Source organism: Protopterus annectens, chromosome 8.part0 (genome assembly GCF_019279795.1).
Source record: "Protopterus annectens isolate FY-2018-M chromosome 8.part0, PAN1.0, whole genome shotgun sequence".
NCBI classification, from domain to species: Eukaryota; Metazoa; Chordata; order Ceratodontiformes; family Protopteridae; genus Protopterus; species Protopterus annectens.
Window position 1 is genome coordinate 596,165,312 of NC_056741.1, and position 22,758 is coordinate 596,188,069.

At 38.6% G+C, this 22,758-nt stretch overlaps 1 protein-coding gene across 1 annotated transcript in view; it reads right to left on the reverse strand.

The window, feature by feature from the left end:
- The window catches only part of HUWE1 (HECT, UBA and WWE domain containing E3 ubiquitin protein ligase 1), a gene marked incomplete in the record, with an annotated part of 5,008,559 nt that overhangs the window by 3,776,540 nt on the left and 1,209,261 nt on the right, over nt 1-22,758 (reverse strand). Inside the window, 2 exon segments of the mRNA XM_044079288.1 lie at nt 10,324-10,451; nt 10,541-10,691. Of these exon segments, the coding sequence (XP_043935223.1) occupies nt 10,324-10,451; nt 10,541-10,691 (279 nt within the window).

The following is a 22,758-nucleotide window of genomic DNA, read 5'->3' on the forward strand; positions in this document are numbered from 1 at the left end:
CTACAAAAATGTATATATTAAAATTCAACTGACATCATCCCAATTCCAGCGGTTCTAATGTTCAACAAGACATAGTTCACAGTGTTTAAACTTATAATAAAATATTCAAGGTCACTGAAGTCGCTTTGGTGTTTGACACAAACCTCAAATACAAGTCCTAAACACTGAAAACTTTGTTGCCTCTAACCTAATAAAGTGGCAATCAAAAACTAAACTTTTATCAGTAAAATGTAATCCGAAAATTAAAAGTCCTCTTTGAATAAATAAAAATATAAAATCAATTCTTTAAACCTTGTTAGCAGTGGTGGTTGTTCGTAACAATTCCTCACTATATTAGTGAAGCCAACGCTTCAAAAAAACTCTTGAAGCTTCATTATATTTGTGGAAGACAGTGTTTCCGCTGAAGCCGTGTTGCGCACCAATAGTACAATTAAAATAAAAAAGAAAATAAAAGAAAAATTTTTCTTTATATCAAATAGTCACCACAACCAGTATTGTCCTAGAACCAAGATTTTCTCACAAGTAACCGTCGCTTCCTATACGATGAAAACAGAATAGGTGGAAGCAGAACAAACAGCACGCACCTGAAACAGCAACACGTGTCCAAAGCAAAGGTACGTGCTCAAAGCAAAATTGACTGCTCAAAGCAAAACTGCATGCTCAAAGCAAAATTGGAAGGGTACACGTGACGAATTGGAAGAATTTATAACATATTTGAATACCACTACTACATTCTTAAAATTTACACACAAGGTTGATAATAGGAGTATTGATTATTTGGATCTATAATTATGTATTAAAAATGGAAAAATATAATCTGGTTTGTATAGAAAGAAAACCTATAGTAATTCATTTTTACACTACAATAGTTGCCACCCTTCCCATATTAAGAGGAATGTGGTCAAGGGACAGATCAAGTTGTCTCGTATTGTTAGCGAGGACGACAATTTTATAGTTGAACTAGGGATCCTGAGGGATTTTTGTCCTAAGGTGTTACCCGCTGGACATGCTCACCACGCTTCAAAATGAAATATCTAGAAGAAGGTTTGCTGACTTTATTCCCATTTTGTACGACACACAAAGGACGGGCAATAAAGTTATTAATCACAACAGTAAACTTGATAGAAAAAATGTGTCAATAGGAATGGTATTACAACACAATTCTTTAGCATTTGAAGTTGAATGTTATCCATAGGGCCTGGGAAAACATCATCCCTGCAGATTTATATGACACTAGGTAGAATGCCTAGCTTTATAAACAGTAGGGGTTTGAATATGAAGGAATTGTTAGAAAGACACCTAGATCCTTTGGACAAAGACCTGCCAAAATGGCTAAATGTGGCAATTGCAAAGCGTGTAAATTTATCAACAATGGTCCCTATATGTTTGTGTAGGCAATTTCAAGTGAACTTTGAGGAGTCCGGGCCACTGTAATTGCAACACAAATATGGTTATTTATGTTGCCACTTGTTTATCCTGTACAGCATTCCAAATAGGTATGACCACTAGAAAGCTAAGAAAGAATTTTAGAACACTACAGAGAGATAAAAAATAAAAAAACACTAAGTCACTATATATCCACACGAATAACTGTCCAAATTTCAAAAAGTTTATATTCTTTGTAATAGATAGGCTTTACACAAGAGAGTTTGGGGGAGATTATAAAACTATTTTGGAGGTAAGGGAATGCCTATGGCTATTAAGATTGGATGCTAGTAATGCTCCGGGTATTAATGATGCTCTTTCCCCTAGCTTGCATTTTAAGACATAAGGCAGCATTGTATTTGATACACAAAATTCAAACACATCTATGAAAACAGACATCAGTTTTTGTTTTGTTTAGATTTTAAACAATATATGTTGTTTTTGTTTTGACTAATTGCACTTTGAACTTAATACACTGTATTAAGAAATAGTTTTTTAAAAGATAAAGATTTGTTTAACAAATATCTAAGGGATTAATTAATTAACTATTTGACCTTTTCATTGGTTTTGTTCAATTATGTATTAATTGACAAGTGTACTTAAAGCTTGATTTTAATGAAGTTAACTGACTGTGAAGATGCCCAGGAGGGTGAAAGCGTTTAGTCAGTGAAGTCTTTTTTCTGGTTCTTTGTATTCGGACATTAAAGGTTGAGTGATTTTACCTGTAGTGTTACCCAAATGCTTTTCTATTTGTCTGTTACTCAACATACCCACATGGGATTAGACAAATGTGCTAAGGAAGGGGTCAATATTCTTAAACTCACCTCCAGATGTGTAAGACAAGACAACTACTGGAAACAACATCTAACATACTATGAAAAAACCCTCGTCACATAATGGCTAGCTACAGGACCGCCTTTATGCCCCCTCTCGGCCCATACCTCCTTTCTAGCCAGTACAAAGTTTTTCTGTATTAAGTCAAACAAAATTCTCCAAGGAGACGTCTCTCCATAAACTAGAAGATGGATAAAAAAAGCTCTTGCTAAGCTAAATAAGGAATTCTGTATCATAATATCAGCTCAAGTGCCCAAGTCAGATAAGAGATAAAAACAGCTACCCAGGTGAAAGATGACCACAAACACATCTGCATGTTAGAAACAAAAGAAAATGCCGAACACTGCAGACAACAGTAAATATCACATACTCTGACAGAGAAAATGGCCAAACTACTTAAACTTAACCATAACGACATCCTCCTCTACAACATTCTCTGATACACAAGCACTTCTACACCCCCATCAAATCTTCCATAAACAAGTTTGCAAGGTAGCATCTACAGACAAATATACTGTGTCACATACAAGCAGTACGCTGCCTACCAGTTAGCGTGAAACATTGTCAAACCCACTAAAGAGGCTATTTAGGGTCAGCCTCAAAACAAGCTTTGTGACAAATGACTGGAGGGCAGCAACAGTCATACCCTTACACAAAGGAGGAGATACAACAGACTGCAGTAATTATAGACAAGACTAACCAGCGTCATCTGTAACGTTATGGAAAGAATCACTGTGGAAGATGCTCGTAACCTACAGACTTCATGACCCTACCCCAGTTCAAGCTCATCAAGGAAAGGTTGTTCCAACTTAAGCTGGTCTATTTCTTCAAACAACACTCACTGTGGCAATAGACGAGGGCATATCAGTGCAGACTGCATATCTGGACCACACAAAGACATTCAACACTATCCCACGTTTTGGCATCGTAGATAAACTATCCCAGCTAAATGTTAACCCCTATGCAACTCACTGGACAGCAAACTTGCTCACAAACAGAACCCAGGAAAGTAACGATTGGCAGTTCTACAGCCTTCAAAAGATCTGTAACTAGCAAATTCCTCCAGGGTTCAGTCCTTGAGCCACTTTTCTCTGAAATAAAAACTGTTAATTTTTTTTTTAGCTGGCCAAGTTTGTAGATGACTGCAAACTGTGCCATTACAAACCCCCCAGAGGATACCATGATCCTAACAAGGTGGCTTGCCCCAAAACCACTAAATGTCATAACCGTGGACTGAACGTTAATGCCAAGAAATGTATAATTTGTCGTCAAGCATGACCTCCTCCCCATACCAATGACAGTGACAATACCCTTCTGAAAAAAGAACCTGTAGTTAAACATCTGAGAACCTGCATTAAGGATGAGCTGTCCTTAAATTACCACATATCGACTATCATAAGACTTTTTGCACAGCCTATACCTGAAAGTAAAGTGACCAGATCTAATGATGCAACTGCTCCATTGCACTCAGCACTCATTAGGTTGATTTGACAGGTACATACTGAAAGGGACATTATACACAAACACACTTGTCACAACTGGAACAAAATGTTCTCAATTAAAAAAATCAAGGGTGTATCAAACTACTCAGACCACCTCAAAAAGCCTCCACACTCTTATCTGTATCCTGCAAGCTACTGAAAGGAGACTTCTGTCTTGCAAAAAGAGCATCAACAAACCCTATTCTGTTAAAAATTATTACACATTCACAAATCCAATGTGTCATTAACACCCACTCAAAGGGCCCAAATCTTTTTTTTTTTTTTTTTTTTTTGCAAAATTAGAAGCTAGAAGGATAGGTATGTATCAGAGTGCATCACTTCTACGGAACATTTTTTTCACTCCACAAAAAAGTCGAACACTTCCCTTAGTCTATTCAAATTAGCAACCACAAACTAACCCTTAGTTGAGTACCACTAGTACTCATGGATAAGAAAAACATGCAATTATCCCAACATATATGTTAGATTTTATGAATATAAATCTGAAATTAATTATGTTGTAAATATGCTGAAAGAAAAGGCTTGCTTAAATGCAGAAACAAAGTTTAAGTAAAATGTGATCAGCAGTCATACTAAATGACCATGGCTTGGAAAAGGAATCTGCTGAATGGACATTATTCCCTTACAGACTCAAGGCAGGATGTTATGCAAGAACAAAAATGCAAAATCTGCTTTTAAAGAACAATGACATGTTTTTTTGCATGGAAAATCAGGATATGACATAAGAACAGATGTACTTTTATACAAAGATCCAAATAAAATACAGGATGTTCACACTGTCAGAAAAGCTGATCTCTGACAAAGTGTTTTCTCAAAAATATGTTTTTCTTCATAAAAAACAGGATATGCTTATCAGCATTGACATAAGAACACATGTTTCTATACACAGATTCAAATAGAATACAGGACAATGTGTTTCCTCAAAAATATGTTTTTCTACATGGACATCAGGACACTGTTACAGGATATTCACACTGTCAGAAAAGCTGGTCTCTTACAAGACATTGTTAAACAAGGAAGTTTAGTATTGTTTCTACAGGATAAGCAATTCTCCAAAATATGTTTAAAAAGAGTATATAAAGAGCTGTATAAATCCAGTTGTTTAGGGATATGGTAGGAACACATTTGGTGTTCTGAGGTAAATGTTATATCTCTCACATCATCTGTACTATATGAGAAGTAAAGTTGGACCAGTACTTTTAAGCTGCAACGTGGTTTCGTTTGATTTATTATAAAAAGTTATTTGTTACTGCTCTTTAAAGTTGATGCTGCAAAGTATATTCTCTCATCAGTGTATATTCTGCAAGTTTCTGTATGCAACAGACTGTGAATGCAAATATAATCAGACTTTGAATTTTAGCAAGAATCCAGCCAGCAAGACTGAGTGTCTTAAGAACACTGCAGATCCATCACACCAAGCAAGTAAGCAAGTAAGAGCCATATAATATTTTTTCAATGGCGAGGCAGCTGAGTGACTAGCACCATATAATTTTTCAATGGCAAGCTAGTCTGCATTTGAACCTACAATCTGCATTCAGACACAGGAGGAGTGATGGTAAGCCCTGCAGAGGGTCACTTCAGTTAAATTGCAGTAACTAACATTTGTACGTATATGTCAATTCTGAACAGAAGTATTCCAGTTTATGCAGCTTGCAGTAGTAAAGTTTTTTTAGACGTCTACATCTGGAGTGAGACAGAAGTTCCAGTCGCAGTGCCATAATTTCACTAAAGAAAAGGGGGATATCCACTAGCCCATCAGTCCACTGCCTGTTGTGCTTTCCCAGCTTCTCAAGTGACTTTGAAAAAATTCCAGCCATCTGCAATAGCAGCCTGATCACCTGTTTTCTTGCTAACTGGTAAGACTTTTTTCTGTGTCACATATTTAGTGTGGATGATGTTAAAACAGTTTGTATATTCTTAAGAGAGTTTTTATATTCTTAAGACAGGTTGTATATTCATATATAGTTTCTGTATTCCTAGACAGGTTGTATATTACTAGATAGTATGGATATGATTTATAATTCATGCAGGAGTAAACCAAACTTTAGTAAATTGCTATGTTGGTATACACAGCACATTAGTAAATGTAAAACCTTATTAGGGCAGGTTGATAGTAAGGCATTATGCAAATGTATTACAATATTTGACTGGTATCTCAAAGAAAACCATGTGGAATATGACAAATGTTTATTGCGTGATTCAACAAAAACTGCATTTTGTGTATTATGTCATAAAATAATATTGCATTATATTGCTAAAAAAATAGACTGTAAAGACAGATCTGAAGAATTAACTAAGGGTAACGTGTTTCCATTACATTCTGATGTTGAACAGTTATGTCCTGTCACCACATGTGAGTCAAATCAGTTACTGATAAAACCCCTAGTACATTTTGTTACAAATGAATGTAGTAAACTTCTAAAAGACAGACATAATGAGTTCAGGAAGCTTAGACAAGTTATACATACATCTTTTCAAAAGTGCATAGGAGTTTCAAATTCAGCAGAACAGCTTACTAAAAAATGTCAGAAAGACCATACAATATTACAGGAAACTATTCAACTGCAGTTGCAGGATAAAGAAAATAAATTAGCTGAACTGACAAAGACTAAAAATTTCCTGCATACACAGTTAATCTGTGCAAAAGAAATATATTTTATAATATGTTTATGTTTTGAAAATGGTTAAACATACATGGTAGGATGGTAGGATCTGATGTCTGGACAAATCATTTTTAAATGTTTTACTTTCATTCAGTTAAAGCAAGACATCTATCAGTACTACAGTAAAGTAAAGCATATGAATGCCATTCATTAGCATAGTCAAAAGGTAAACAAAACTGTTCTAGAGTATTATAATATATAAAATTAAATAAAAATAGATGAGTAAAAATTTAAAGTCACAAGACATGACATGCTTGTATAAAGATATACATATACAAGACAGACATGCATGTGTGTTCTTTTCATCTAGAGTACATCTGTTACAATACACAAGAATAACAGGCAGACAACAGCAAATATAAATAATATAAATATAAATGTGTTGGTTAAACTAATATCTATTTTGTTTTTTACAATTTGTTTATAATTATATAGTAACACCAAACAGTTAAAGTTCTGAATTTTAAAAAGAAAATCACAGATGATATTATTCAAACAGTTTTTGTAAAATTAATGGCAGGACAGTTCAATAGTTAAATAAATAAATAAATAAAAATACTGAAATCCATGTAAGGTATTTGTAAAATGATGTCTATTTATGTTGTATAAATGCATAGTTATGCAAATCACAATCACATTAAAGGAAAAATGCTAAAAGAATTAACTATAGTTTACAGAGTATGAAATGTGAGCTCAGACCTTCCTAGACTGAATGAATAGTTACAGGAAATGCTGGAAAGATAAGATAAACAACAAGACTGATTGCCAGGCAAATAGCTTGAGTTTTTCTAAAGCATCATTGTTATTAAAACATAATTGTTAAAATGTTTACAGGCAACACTATTTAATAATTGTAATAAAATGCCACAATTGTGCATAGATGTCACTGATAATCTGTTTGCAAGTAAATGTTAAAAAAAAAAAAAAAACCTCAGTTGCATCAAGTACAGCCAGCAAATGGGCTATAGTATATATACAGTTCAAATCAATTGTGCAGGAGAATGTAAATGCCTACTAGTGGTAGTAAACAGCAAAAGCTTTATAAAAAATTATCAAATCAGACAAAAGTTCATAATTTAATAAAATAAATGTATGGCCAAAGTGTTGGGCTGATACATTCTATTTTCACAGCATAGGGCAGGTAAACAGTGCTGAAGTACTACAGGGGGAGGGGTACTTTCTCAGTTTTACACTGACTGTATAAGAGGGAGGGGCACTTTCTCAGTTTTACACTGACTGTATAAACAGACTGTGACAAGGGTCTGAAATAAAGCTACATAAAAATAAATAATAAGGGTCTAAAATAAAGCTACAAGAAAAAATATCTCATTCCTTCTTGACATGGGGAGGAAAAAACAGGTATTAGTGTATTAGAAATACTGGTAAACTGGATTAAACCTGACAGGATAAGATATTTTACAAGTTAATAGCTATCATAATGGTTATTATTTTATTGTTTAGAAAAAACAAGAGATGATTTAAAATTGCTTTATTAAAGCTATACAAGAGAGAATAAAGATATGCAAAATGCATAAATGTTTCTAATAGCAAGAATGGTCACTATTTTCAATATGTTTTTGGCAAAACAATGTTGGTATAAAAAAGCATCAATGTTTCCAATTGTTGAGTATGTAGTTTAAAATAACAGGACATATGAATTTGGTATCAGTTCCACTAGATATTTCTAAAGAGACAAACATTTTTCCAAGATTTTGCTTAATATTAATGTTATTAAATTTGTAAGATTAGACTAAATGTACTTTTTAGTCTTTGTATGTACAAATGCAGAAGAATTCAGTACAAATTAAATAAATGTCTAGTAATAAATGTGTGAAAAAACATATTTAAACAATGGGTCCAGGATACCTACTAGATTGAAATGCATGAACAGCAAACAGTCTGTGTAAATACATACTGTAAAGAATACATCGTGATAAGTTAAAAAGTAATTTGTCAAGTTGTAATATCATTGGTTTTACCCCAGTAAATTGCTTTCAAATATTTATTATCTAAGCCCAGTTCAGTACTTTACCAAGATGTTAATGGGCAGTTCAAAGACATGACCACAATGTTATGGTTAAAATGACATTGAAATTGTGTGTTTTCAGTAGTGTATAAATGCTTGCAGTAGCACATGGTTACTGTCTCTTTAGTTAATTCAACAGTTGCAAAGAGTTAATGAAACAGTTCTAAGTCATAAATTAAATTCTGTGATTGCAAAAGAATAAATTGATCAAGTAAAATTAAAGCAGACACAGCTCATAACTGATAAAATATTTTCACAGAATGGTCTGCAAAAGAAAAAGTTGTTAAATACATTCAGTTTTGGTAGTAATACTTTAATATCATTGTATTAACTATGTAAAATTGCGTTTTGATTTGTTGTATCAAACTAAAGGTTTGTTTCTTGTGTTTTCTATATAAAATGTTTTGAGTATGTTTAAAAAGAGGGAATTGTTAGATTTTATGAATATAAATCTGAAATTAATTATGTTGTAAATATGCTGAAAGAAAAGGCTTGCTTAAATGCAGAAACAAAGCTTAAGTAAAATGTGATCAGCAGTCATACTAAATGACCATGGCTTGGAAAAGGAATCTGCTGAATGGACATTATTCCCTTACAGACTCAAGGCAGGATGTTATGCAAGAACAAAAATGCAAAATCTGCTTTTAAAGAACAATGACATGTTTTTTTGCATGGAAAATCAGGATATGACATAAGAACAGATGTACTTTTATACAAAGATCCAAATAAAATACAGGATGTTCACACTGTCAGAAAAGCTGATCTCTGACAATGTGTTTTCTCAAAAATATGTTTTCTTCATAAAACAGGATATGCTTATCAGCATTGACATAAGAACACATGTTTCTATACACAGATTCAAATAGAATACAGGACAATGTGTTTCCTCAAAAATATGTTTTTCTACATGGACATCAGGACACTGTTACAGGATATTCACACCGTCAGAAAAGCTGGTCTCTTACAAGACATTGTTAAACAAGGAAGTTTAGTATTGTTTCTACAGGATAAGCAATTCTCCAAAATATGTTTAAAAGAGTATATAAAGAGCTGTATAAATCCAGTTGTTTAGGGATATGGTAGGAACACATTTGGTGTTCTGAGGTAAATGTTATATCTCTCACATCATCTGTACTATATGAGAAGTAAAGTTGGAACAGTACTTTTAAGCTGCAACGTGGTTTTGTTTGATTTATTATAAAAAGTTATTTGTTACTGCTCTTTAAAGTTGATGCTGCAAAGTATATTCTCTCATCAGTGTATATTCTGCAAGTTTCTGTATGCAACAGACTGCGAATGCAAATATAATCAGACTTTGAATTTTAGCAAGAATCCAGCCAGCAAGACTGAGTGTCTTAAGAACACTGCAGATCCATCACACCAAGCAAGTAAGCAAGTAAGAGCCATATAATATTTTTTCAATATACTCATTCAGCCCACCTCTGAATATTTGTACTGCAAAATGTAACCGCCGATAATAAACCAAACAAATGAAAGGCTAGTAAGTGCCTATGAAGCTGCATCTGATGCACTTGAAGGCTTGGTGGCGGAACCTTTTCAAGTTACCATGCAACAAAAAAACTGCAAAATAGCAAGCTTGGGACAAATGAATCCTGGAAAGATCTGGCCAAAAACAGACATTCACATCTTGTAGCTGTCTGCATCTGAATCATGCAGCAAAGGTTCAACTGATACACATTTGTTAAATATGTCCTATTAACAAGTAAGCACACCTTTCACCTACTAAGGATCTGTATCTACAGAACTGTGCACAAATCTGGACATAATGCAAGAGTTTAACATCCCACAGCCTCAAAATCTGAACTCCTCAATCACCATATTTGCAAAAGAATCATGATATACAAGAACTTACCTTCAATAAAGCTTCCATCATGCCACATGACACCAGAGCTTCCCCACCGGCATCATAGCTAGCAAGATGATACAGGAAAGAGAAAAGTGCAGTTGCAAACTGATGAGGATAGGGTTCCAATGTAGGATCTACAAAGGAAATTTGAAATGTGAAGGTTAAATCATCTGAATCTTAAATTCAAGTTGTCGTAATGCAGAGAAAGAGTAAGTATTTTTACCAATCATAGCCTGGATGCAATTTCGGACCAGAACTGGCAAAAAGCCATGGTAAGAGGCAGTACCAGTGCAGTCAATAATGCTGCTAAGTTTTGGAGTCCTCTCCAAGTGCACAATGGATGTCAAAGTTCTTAAAGAGGCTGCCTTGATGTCCTAAAACAAAGAAGCAATTATTCAGTCAAGCTCCTGCAACAGGTGTACATTACCATAAACGCAGATGCATATATTACATACACATCTAATGAAGGCAAAAATTTATCAGCGGTTATCGGCTAGGTTACATTCTTAAAACACAGCACCTATGTTAAACAATGCACTTTAAGGCCTAGAACTATATTACTCCGTGAACTTGAACTTTGATGATTTTTGCACTTGCAGAAAAGACAGTATTCCAAAATTAAGTTTTAAATGGACAGCCTTCAGACTTTTTCTGAAACATTTATTAGCAAGTAAGAAAATTGGGACCTGGCACAAAGTACAGCTGTGTACCTACCATAAATGTAAATGTTCGAGTGCAATCACTGTTGCAGTCATTACACGTGGGTTATCCTGCTGGCAGGCTACCTGCAGTCGGCCTGAATTCCCAAGTCCTGGTCTGGCGTCGGTTGCTGTCGCCTCTTCTCTGACGTCAGTGTGCCAGGGGTATAAAACATGCAGCATACGCCATTTTCTTCAGTTTTCTTGCCCCAGATGTCAGGTGCCCACAAAAGGGTAGGCTACAAATTCTGCTCATAAAAAAGCATGCAATAACAAATATTACCTTCATCTACAAGCAAATACACCACATAGGTTGTATAGAATAGAGAAGTACAGGTAAGTCCCAGCAATGAAAGGGGGATGGTGGGAGGGTAACCTAGACTGCAACCGTGAATACATCTACATTTATGGTAGGTACACAACTGTACTATGTTCATAGTGTTTCACTGTTGCAGTCTTACACTTGGGTTGAATCCCAAAGCTGAGATTGGGTGGCTGGGCCTAAATAGGATTAGGAGTGGCTATGAGGCCCTGCAGAACTGCAGTGGCAAAGCCTGCTCTGGATTTATAGTAAAGAGGTAAGTGGTAGTGCTTTGTAAAAGTGTACACTGAAGTCCAAGTTGCAGCCTCCAAAATGTCCTTTGTTGGTACTCCTCTGACGAAGGATGCTGAAATGGCTGCTGCTCTGGTTGAATGTGGCCTAACGCCCATAGGCACTGATTTGCCATGTTGTGAATAGCAGAAACAAATGCAGTGGCCTATCCATTTTGAAATAGTCTGCTTTGAAATAGCTTTTCCTTGCGATCCTGCAGCATATGCCACTAAAAGTTGCTCAGTCTTTGAGAGCTTTTATTTTTCTCCAAGTAAAAGCGTAGCTGTCTATGTCCAAAGAATGAGGTCTCTCCCCCTTATTCTGTGGGTTTGGAGAAAAAGGTAGGCAAATGAATGGTTTGGTTAAGAGCCACACTTGACACTACCTTAGGTATAAATGTGTTTGCCCTTAGAGAACCCCTGTCTGAATGGAAAATAAAAGGTTCCACGGCCATTAGTGCCTGTAACTCAGACTCTTCTTGCTGAAGTTATTGCTAGGAGCAGAGCTGTTTTCCATAAGTATTTTATCTCCGCTGTATTGGCTGGCTCAAAAGGAGGCAGTGTGAGCTTTTCCAAGACAAAATTGGGATCCCATGCAGGTATTGGAACTCTCCTTGGAGGTCTTATGTTTTTGGCCCCTCAGATACTGCCTTAGCAGTGGATGTGAAAAAATAAGTGGGTCTGTATTGTAATGAGTTGAAATGGCAGTGGCATGGATTTTAATTGATGAGAAGGATAGGCCTTTGTCCAGCATCTCAGTTAAGTATTGCAAAATCTGAGGAATATTTGGTACAAGCGTGCCCTTTCCTTGTGCCAGTTTCCAAGCACAGAATCTCTTACATTTTTCTGCATAAGATTTTCTGGTGCTGGGCCTCCTGGCCTCCAAAACAACATCCATAACTGCTTTAGAGAGGTGTGTTCTGAATGGTTACATTATCCACCATGCAGCCAGATTTAGGGTTCTGAGCTGGCTGTGCAGGATCTGTTTTGTTGGGTCAGCAAATGAGGAATTTGAGGTAATGTCCAGGCTGGGCCTTGAGACAAGCTCTTTAGGACTGGGTACCAGTGCTGGTGTGGCCAGTCTGGGGCAGTCAGTATCATTTTTGGCTTCTCTTGTCTGACCTTTAGGAGTACCTTGGGAAGGCGAGGCAGTGGAGGAAAAGCATATACTGTAAAGGTTTTTCAGCTGAATGATAGGGCGTCCACTTTCCATGCTTGTTTGTGATAAGTCCTTGTGCGGAATCTCTGTAGCTGGTGTGAGGGGAGGCAAATAGATCTACGTCTGGGCATCCCCATTTCCCGTTTATCATACTGAAGATTAGTGGATCAAGTTTCCACTCGTGAGGATCCATGAGGTTTCTGCTTAGTTCGTCTGCCAGAGTATTATGTCTTTCCTGGCAGGAATTGTGCTTGCAGGTGTACTTGGTAAGTCAACACTGTGTTCCACAAAGTCATGGCTTGTCTGCAGAGTGGGTAGGAATGTGTGCCTCCTTGCTTATGTACCACATAACTGTAGTATTGTCCTTCTATCATCACTTGTCCTGGATGAAGTAGATCCTTGAAGGCCGTCAGGGCATTCTGTACAGCTAACATCTCTTTTTGATTGATATGAAGATGCATTTGGCTTGCGGGCCATGTGCCCTGAAAACATTTTCCTGCCATGTAGGCCCCCCAGGCATAATCTGATGCATCTGTTAGTGTATGCCTGGCTGTGGGTAAAGTGAATGGCTGTCCCTTGTTGTGGTGACAGGCCTGTGCCCACAATCGAAACTCTTGTTGCAGGCAGGGAATGAGGGTAATTAATGTTTCCAGGCTGTGACAATGTTGAGTCCAAACACTTTTTAGATACCATTGTAGTTTCCTCATATGCAGTCTTGCATGTGGAATTAGCAGAATGCAGGATGCCATGAAGCCCAAAGCCTGCAGAATTTTTCTTGCAGATAACTGAGTCTTTGTTGCCATGATTTCAAAGTAAGAAGTCAGTTGCCTTTGTCTGGCGTGAGATAAGCCATCTGGGCAGTTGTATTTAAGCTTGCACCCAGGAATATTAACTATTGAGAGGGCACCAGTTATAATTTCTTTTCTTTCACTGTGTACCCTAGGCAAATTAGTAATCTTTTTACAAACGCCAGATGCTTCAATAGAATGTCCTTGTTCTCTGCTTGAATAAGGCAGTCGTCCAAGTAAGGATATATTTGTATTCCTTTGTCTGCAAAATACAATTACTGGTGCCAGGCATTTTGTGAAGACTCTGGGCGCAGTAGATAAGTCAAAGGGCAGTGCAGAGAATTGGTAGTGCATTGAGCCAGCTATGAATCTGAGGTATCTTCTGCAAAAGTGTCTTATTGGGACATGCAGGTATGCCTCTTAGAGGTCCAAAGTTACAAGCCAAGCCTTCTTGCCCAGCATGGGCAGAAGCTGCTGCAGTCAACATTTTGAATTTTGGAACGTCCAGAAAAGTGTTTAGAATAGACAGGTCCAGTATTGGTCTACAGGTTTTGTCCTTTCTGGGTACCAAGAAAAGTCTTGAGTAAAATCCTTGTTCCTGCTCTTGCTGTGGTACTCGCTGAATAGCCCTCATGTCCATGAGGGATAAAACTTGCTTTTGTGCCTCTGCCCATTGATCGTGTGGCAGGTCTGGCAAACCTTTTCCTTTGGAAGAGAGTGAAAGTGGAACCTGTAGCCCTGAGACACTATATATTCAAAACCCACTTGTCCTGGGTGATCATGTGCCAATTTTGTGAAAAAAGTGCTAGTTTTCCCCCTAAGGGTGCTGCCAAAAGTTAAGTGTTTGGCATTGGCAGAGGGAAGTCATTGGGACTGTTTGCTGTATGGTTGTGATTGGTCGTCTCCGCTTTTGGAGGTAGAAGCACCCCATTGTTTAGGCCTGTATGAGCCTTGGGGCTGGGATCTACCTCTAGGGCGTCTATCTGCCTCTTTGTGGCTTGTCTGACACTGGAAAGGACCAATTGTTAGATGGCCAGTTCCTGCTAAATCTAGGTGGCTGAACCTGCAGGAAATCCTTAACTGTCTGCATAGATTTCGCTTTATCCTCCATTTTCTTCAACACCTCTTCTGCTTCAACACCGAAGTAAGTATCATGCTGTAATCGAGCATCCAATAATTTTGCTTGAACATGATCAGGCAGATTCTGCTCCTTTAACCAAGCATGCCTTCTAATGACAGAACAGGTGACAGCGGCCCTGCAAGAGGCCTCCAGTGAATCAAAACCACATTGCAAAGTATGCTTTCTCACTTGTTCAGCTGCATGCAATAAATCCTGCATTTCCTTGTCAGAACATTCAGAATTTGTCAACATTTTCTGTTTTAGCAGTGACATAAGTATTGCTGATATTTAAGAATATGAAACTGACAATTTTAAAGCCCTTACAGCCAAGGTAGCAGAGGTGTAAACTTTTTTCCCCCATCTGTCCAGTGCCCTACAATCCCTATCAGAGGGGGGGGGACAGGGTTTTTTTTGCAGTGGAAGCCTTGACCCCTTTGGGACCCTGAGATATAATTTCTGGGTCAGCAGCAGGGTTTTTACATAAACATTTATGAGAGTCTAGAACCCTGTAGTATCTGTCTGTCTTAACAGGTGCAGGGGGTAGAGTCAGGAGACAGGCCAGACTCTGAAACTACATCTACAATGTCTAGAACAGGTGGAACAACAAGAGGTCTGTGCTGAGGAAGTAAAAAAAGTCTGAGCCTTTTCTTAGTTTCTGAGCCATCTTGGCTCTCCCAGTGAAAATGCTCCCTCATGGTATGCAAGGTTTCCCCAAAAGAATAATCCTCAGGAGGAGAGGCTGAAGGAATAGATTCTTCAGCATCAGAATCCTCACAGGGAGTAAGAGAGCATCCCTGTTCAGAGGAGGAGTCAGGAGGAAATGGAGACCTGATCAGAAAAATCGTATTCTGTCTCTTGCCTAGGCCTCTATCAGAAGGGGGATGGGAACGCCTGATCGAAGTAATTAGGTCTTCGGCCATTTTAGGTCTTCGGCCATTTTAAGCATCTGTTTCTTAGGCATGGAAGTCTGTCCAGGAGAATGCTGTGCTTGTTTGTCTTTACAGCTGTTTTAGTCTTTGCCTTTGAAGCGGAGGTTTGCTTGACATAACTGTGTAGGTCTGAAAACACCCTCAGAAGCAGATGCCTGGTCAGCGGCTCCGGACCCATCTGAGGGAATAGTTTCCGAGTGTCCAATACCTTGAGTATCCAGAGGCCTAGTCAGCTCCACGTCGGAGTCGGCCTGTGGCTCTGAGGTAGCGGGCGTCAGGGGCTGCGAAAGTGCCTCACTGAGAACCGGCGACTGGCCTAGCAGAGAGGCCTCCTCAGTTTTGGACCTCGGATGCCTGTCCTTTTTCTTTTGTTTTTTATAAACTCTGGTCATTAGCTGTTCCGACGGCATTATATAATTAAATCTTCGACCATAGTAATGAAAGGCAAAATCGTACAGACGCTTAATAGTGCGTTGGTTAAATCAAGCACAAAACAGACAGCTAGCAACGTCGTGGTCAGGGCCTAGGCAAGGAATACAGTAAATGAAAATCCTTATGAGGTATTTGCTTCCCACAAGAAATCCAATTAACTTTTTCTGACAGCTGTCTGGAGCTAGAAAAAGTTTCCCCAATGGGGTACTTGGCTTTAATGAACGCATCTTTTTTACCCCTGACGCACTGACGTCAGGGAAGAGGTGACAGCAACAGACGCCAGAACAGGAGTTTGGAATTCAGGCCGAATGCGGGTAGCCTGCCAGCAGGATAACCCAAGTGTAATGACTGCAACACTGAAACAAGATGATCATCAGTGAAATAAGGTGATGTGCTACTGAGCTATTACTTGAAGTCTAGGATTAGATTCCCACAGCCTGTATTAACCTACTGTGCAATTCTGAGCAAGTCATTTAAACAGGCACTGTTCTTGGTAGCCCATGGAAAGGGGCATGTATCCCAGTATGCTTACCAAGTTAGCAAATAAAACAAAACCTGTTTTCTTCTACATGGTCAATCATGTTTTAATCGATCAGAAGTAAAATAGTACAGCTGCATTAAGACCTTACCACAGCAGCAGATGCTCAAACAGATCTCTGCTACAGTATTACTAGTATATAGGATGTGTTCTGCCAAGCATACCGCACGCACCTCTGACTAGTTTACCAAAACTAAAGCACCATCTTGTTGCACCATATGCCATTGGTGACCTATGCAAGAGCCTTGTACTTGACAATGAATGTTTGAGAGCAAAAATCTTCAGAGTTTACTTATCTCAGGTAAAAGTACTAAACCTTATACAAGGAAGATAAAATGAGAAAAAAAAGGTGGAAAACTAAGGTGGTCCACCTCAGCAAAGGATAAAAGGTGAAGAAAAAATGGAGGATGGTGAGTGAATATACTAAAATAGTGATTGGTGGTGGAAGGAAGCAACCTACATGGTTAATCTGTACCCACAGAAATGACTGATGGGTCTGCAGAACACCTAAAGAATTTACAATCCACAGGGACCTTGGTAGAAGCAGTCTGGCTTCTTGACAGCTGGGGCCTGGGAGTTTGGAAAGCATTGTGAAAGGCATACAGAAATGCAGATGTACTGCAGAGGAGCCAGGTACATGAACTTGTAGAAGTTGATAGTAACTTTTTTTGGACATCAGAAATTTGGGATGTGTCCCGCTTAAAGGGTTTTCCCATTTTCATAAGAATTTCATCAAAAAGATCTCTTCCATATGGGAATCAGCACCAACTGATTTCCCTTCAGGGGAACACTCCCGTGGAGAGGAAATTTGTGTTGAATACTACAAAGATTCTTTTTTCATCAGAGGAGTTACTGTCCCTATTCCTTTTCTGAGAAGGTTGGGGAATAGTTGTAGGAGCAGGCTGAGAAGAAGGTAGCTTGAATGCCATGAAGCCCTGAAACAAGCTTTAAGAAAAGGCTTGCAAATCTGTAGGGGCCACTCTGGCAGGGAACAAATACTTTGTTTTGTGTGTTTTCTTTGCAGGACAAAATCCTATGCAATGCAGGACTGGAAGAAAGCCTGCAGTCAAAAGGAGCTGGCTCAATCTCTTCTCTTAGTGGAGCTTATGGTACCCCCCCCCCCCCATACTTTCAAGCTTAGGTTACCCACGACATCCCTATCAGAGGTCTGTTCCACTTCCAAAGACATGCTCGTGTTCAAAGGCAAAGTGGCCTCAGAACTGGGCTTGGCCTGTGAATCCTGGCCTGTGAATCCTTGCTGAAGTCAGATGCACCTCGGGAAAAACATCTGATGGTGGACGTACAGAAGCCGCAGGCCAAGGTTTCTTGGCCTTGTGCTTCACCAGCTCGGCGTCTGACCCCTCAGTACCTTCCATACACTTAGCTAACCGCTAAAGCCAATGGTTCTTTAAATAGAAAGAGGAGAGCGCTGCTTCCAAGCGTCTTGGGTACGACGGACTGGCAAATGCTAGAAGGCTTGTGGTCGTGGCTAGGCCCAAACAGACAATGGCTGTCCTTAAGTGGAATTTGTCTTCCATACTGTCACCTGGCCTTCTTGTATGACAACCGAACAGCTGTAAAGAGAAAATATGCCCCAACAGAGCACTTATCTGGCAAAGGTTCAAGTTGCAATCACTGAAACAATCAGACCAATGTTCTGACCGGCGGCAGAAAAGTTCCAAGGATGGCACATCCGTATGTAGCTTTTATGGCCTATGTCCAACTGTAGCCTTCGTGTGATGTCCCATGTACCTTACAGTGCTAAGACTGGCATACTGGCTGACGTGTCGCCTAGGGGCAGGAGATGCCTCGCGTTAAGAATACTGCAGCAAGTGAATAGCAAGACATCTACTACTATGGTAATATCTTACACAACTGTACTATGTTCATGAGATCACTATTAAAAGTAATGACTTATGGAATGATTCTCAAAGCTTTTAGGTGAAATTTAGAACAGAGATGTTTAACAAACCTTGAAGAATGGTTCTGGCAAAAACTGCTCTGGCCCTGGAAGACAGTTTTGCAATGTTTTCTGAAAAGGTGAGCAGAAGACCAGATACCTGCCTGTAGATTAGACTGCGGTAATAACCTTTATATACGACACTCTAGAATAATTCATTTACATTTGATTACCGGGGTAGTGTCAGACTGGGCAAGTAGCCAGTTTTCAGCGGAGACCCCAGGGAGAAAAGCTCCAGAGAAGTAACGCAGTTAAAACATTAAATACAAAAATATGAGTGAACCATATAAAAAGCAGAGAGGTTGTAGTGGTTACATATGAAACATCACTAACAAAATCGGCATTAATAAACGGCTCTATATTAAATCAGTGAATACTTAAAAAAGTAAACGCTGATTTATCGACCCTTTAAAAGTGAAAGCTTGAAATCCCGAAGACACAATTGCTGGACTGTTTTCGGGACTTTGACATTTCCTCCACTGTGGTGTGATCCTGCAGTTAGTGTATTTAAGGAGGGGGGTGAAGCCCATCACCTTTAGTGTTTTGAAGTTTTTTTTTTTTTTTATTTTGTGGAACAGCAATTTTGTTGTTCTGTGACTAAGATTTCACGGTTTTGCTTTTAAAGGATCGATAAATCAGTTTGCTATTTTAAGCGCTCACTGATTTACTACAGACCCTAATAAACAATCAGAAAATTCAGAACAGTTTTAAAAAATATATATATTTAATAGGTATTTCTATATACATATAAAAAAAGACCAAATGAAAAAAAAAAAAAAAAAAAAAAAAAAAAAAATCAAAGGAAGCGTCATAGCCAAGGAGGACAAGACTAATTGCGAGAAAAAGTCATTAAAGGAGGGCAAGTACATGTTGGTCTGGGGGTGAATAGGAGCACATCCAACCGTTTGAGAAGTATTGTTTTAGGGCCTGTTTGAAGTTAGGAGTATTAGCGATGGACATAATACGCTGAGGAAGAGAAGTCCAGTATTTAGCAATTTTGGGGCAATATAAGGAGTCTCCTTGTGAGTTTTGATAACTAAGCAACACTATCATCTGACCTAAGTGACTTACGGTTAGTATAGAGCTGAACAAAGTCAGATAGAGCTGAGCAGTTGTCACGTTTGTACATGACTGTATGGGCAATTAATAGTTGATTTAGTGTAAGTTTGGGAGTTCTAACCAGTTCAGGTGGTGGAAGGCAATACCACGTCATCTTTGAGGCAGGTTATTGTCAAATTTGGCCATCTTGTTATAGCAAGATTCAAGGTTATTCATTTCTGGTTTACGAAGTTTGGTGAATATTTGAGAACAGTAAAGTAGGGAATATAAGGGGTGGGTACTTGCTGTTGCAAGTCTGGCATGGCTGGTGAGACAGGATCTGGCCCTGTAGAGTACCAAGGTTTACATGGACCTTATTTTAATGGTTAGTGATATATATTTATCAAACTTCAGTCGATTGTCAACAGTGATACACAGAAGTTTTTAGTTCGACAGGTTCTACTTTAGTACCACTGGAGGAAGAGAGAGGTGGTTGGTTATTTAATATTGAGGTATTTGAAAATACCATAAGCTTGGTTTTATTGGGGTTTAGTACAAGTTGGACTGCTAACTAGTTTTCAATATTATTAAGGACAACCTGAGTTTTCACTTAAAGTTCACTGATAGTGGGAGCAGAGCAGATGAGGGAGGCATCATCTGCGTATTACATGACTGAGGCAGGTTGAGCAGCAGAACTTAGGTCATTAGTAAAAATAATGAACAGTAGTGGGGCAAGGATCGATCTCTGTGGGACTCCTACAGTGACTGGAAGCTGGGGGGTGGGGTGGGGGGAGAGTTTACTTTCCCATAAGGTAGCCTGTTTTTGATTGGCGAGGTAGCTATGAAACCAGCTTAGGGCTTCAAGGCTGAAACTGTAGGATGCCAATTTGAGATTAATTTGATGAGATACAGTGTCAAAGACATTTGACACATCAAGGAAGGTGGCAGAGAAGTTGGTAGTTGTTTATGAGGTGATTTATGGTATTGGTAAAACTTATGACTGTATTAGTACTATGTTTGGGTTGAAATCCATGTGCATCAGATAAAAGGTTATTCTTCAGGAAGTAGTCTAGTATTTGTTTGTGTATATGCTTTTCTAAGATTTTGGTTAGAAGTGAGAGAATGGCTATAGGTCTGTAGTTGTATACATCTGTTCAGGGGCCACCTTTATGCAGGAGTATGACATGGGATATTTTCCAAAGGAGGGGTACATTTATTTTATTTGCTTTTGTTAATCCGGAAAGTCCAATGGGCTAATAGGTGCCCATTTTAAGTGGAGGCCCAGGGAGAAAAAATGTACACAAGAGACTAGAGAGTTAATAACAGCATTTAACAATATACAATAGAATGATAAGAGTCAGAAGTGACACAGTAACAGGCAATGTATAGCAACATTTTGTGGAAGACTCGGGTGCTTGACAGGTATTCAACAGAAGAGACAGATAATGATAATCTGAACTTACACAATTTTTAAACATCATGTGAGGCAGGGTGAAGCACAATGTGCTGTGATTAAGGGTGAGTGAACAATCGGGAGAGTGAAGAAGAGTGCGGGTATCAGAGATGAGTCAAGTTAGTAATCTGGTGACTGAAGACTTGAGGATGGTGCAAGGGCATAGCCAATGAGAGGAAAGATGTTGGTAGAGTGATTTTTTTGAAGGACTGGGCATTTACAGTCCATAGAGAAGGTAGAATGACATTCCAGAGTTTAGCTACAGTGAAACAGTAAAGGTATTGGCCTATAGGGAGTTTAGGTCTCTTAACGTGGATAACTGATTGGTTGATAGAGTCAGAAGTAAAGCCAGGGCTGGGCATTTGGAGGAATTATAGATGAATGTGTGCGCTGTGGCTAGTTGTATGCAAGTTAGTTGTGGGAATTCCAGCCAGTTCAGGGACTGTAATGAGCGACAGTGGTGGGAGGAATATTTTGATCTAGTAACGAATTTAGCAATGTTGTTATAGCAGCTCTCAATTTTATTTTTTAATGATGACTGGATGTTTGTCAGAATGGTGGCACCACAGAGAAGAGAAGGTAGGAGAAAAGTTTGGGCAAGTGTTTTTCTAGTAGAGTAGTTTAAAAAGTGTCTATGTCGGTAGAGGGTACCAAGATTTTGGTGTGTTTTTTGGATGGTGTTGTGGATGTGTTGATCAAAGGTTAAGTTGTCATCTAAGGCTATGCCAAGTAACTTAGTATGGGAAACTAACTCTAAGGCAGTCTTGGAGGAGAAAATGATGAAATTAGATTTAATGGTGGTACTTTTTTAGTCATAAATAGCAAGAGTTTAGTTTTATTTTGGTTGAGGACAAGGTGATGGTCATCCAGGTTTCGGTAATAGAGAAAGCATTCTGGGTGATGGTCAGTTCGGTTTCAGAGTTAACAGAGCAGATAATAGTAGAATCATCCACATATTGAACTACAGATGCATGACAGAGTGGAGTGAAAGTCATTAATAAAAATATTGAACAGGAGGGGGCCTAAGATGGATCCTTGGGGAAATGAGAACAGGAGAGAGAGTGCAACCATTTGGTGGACTGTTGCCTGTTTGTGAGGTAACTGGTGAACCAGTTAAGGATAGGTGTGGACAAGCCCAGGTGTGAGCTTAGGAAGGCGGAGAGGATGGGAGATGGTGTTGAAAGCTTAAGAGAGATCAAGTGTGTGTGGAGACAAGTTTACCATCATTGCAGCTCTGGTTAACAGCGTCTAAGAAGGATAGAAGAGCAGTTGTACTATGGCCAGGGTGGAAGCAATGCTGAGTTGTGGAAAGTAATTGGTTTTGAGATGGGTAATCCAGGAGTTGAATTTGAATACATTTTTCCATTATTTTAGAAATAGGAAATAGAATGGCTACAGGGTGGAAATTTGAAATGTTTGAATTATTGCCACCTTTATGTAAGGGTATGATATAAGCTTCCTTCCAAATGGATGGTACATAGGCTTCTTGGATAGACTTATGAGAATGCTTATGGGGTAACCGATGGATTTGGCAGACATCTGAAGGTATTCTGGGGGTAAACTGTCTGGGGGTGCTACCGGGTTTGAGTTTTAGCAGGAGTTTAGAAATAGTGGAAGTGGGAACGTGAGAGAAGGAGAAAGACTGGTGGGAAGGCTTTTTAGGGGTATGGTTTGTAGAAGTGGGGTTGCTGTTGTGAGTAAATGTAGGAAAGGTAGCAGCAAGTTTGGATATAGT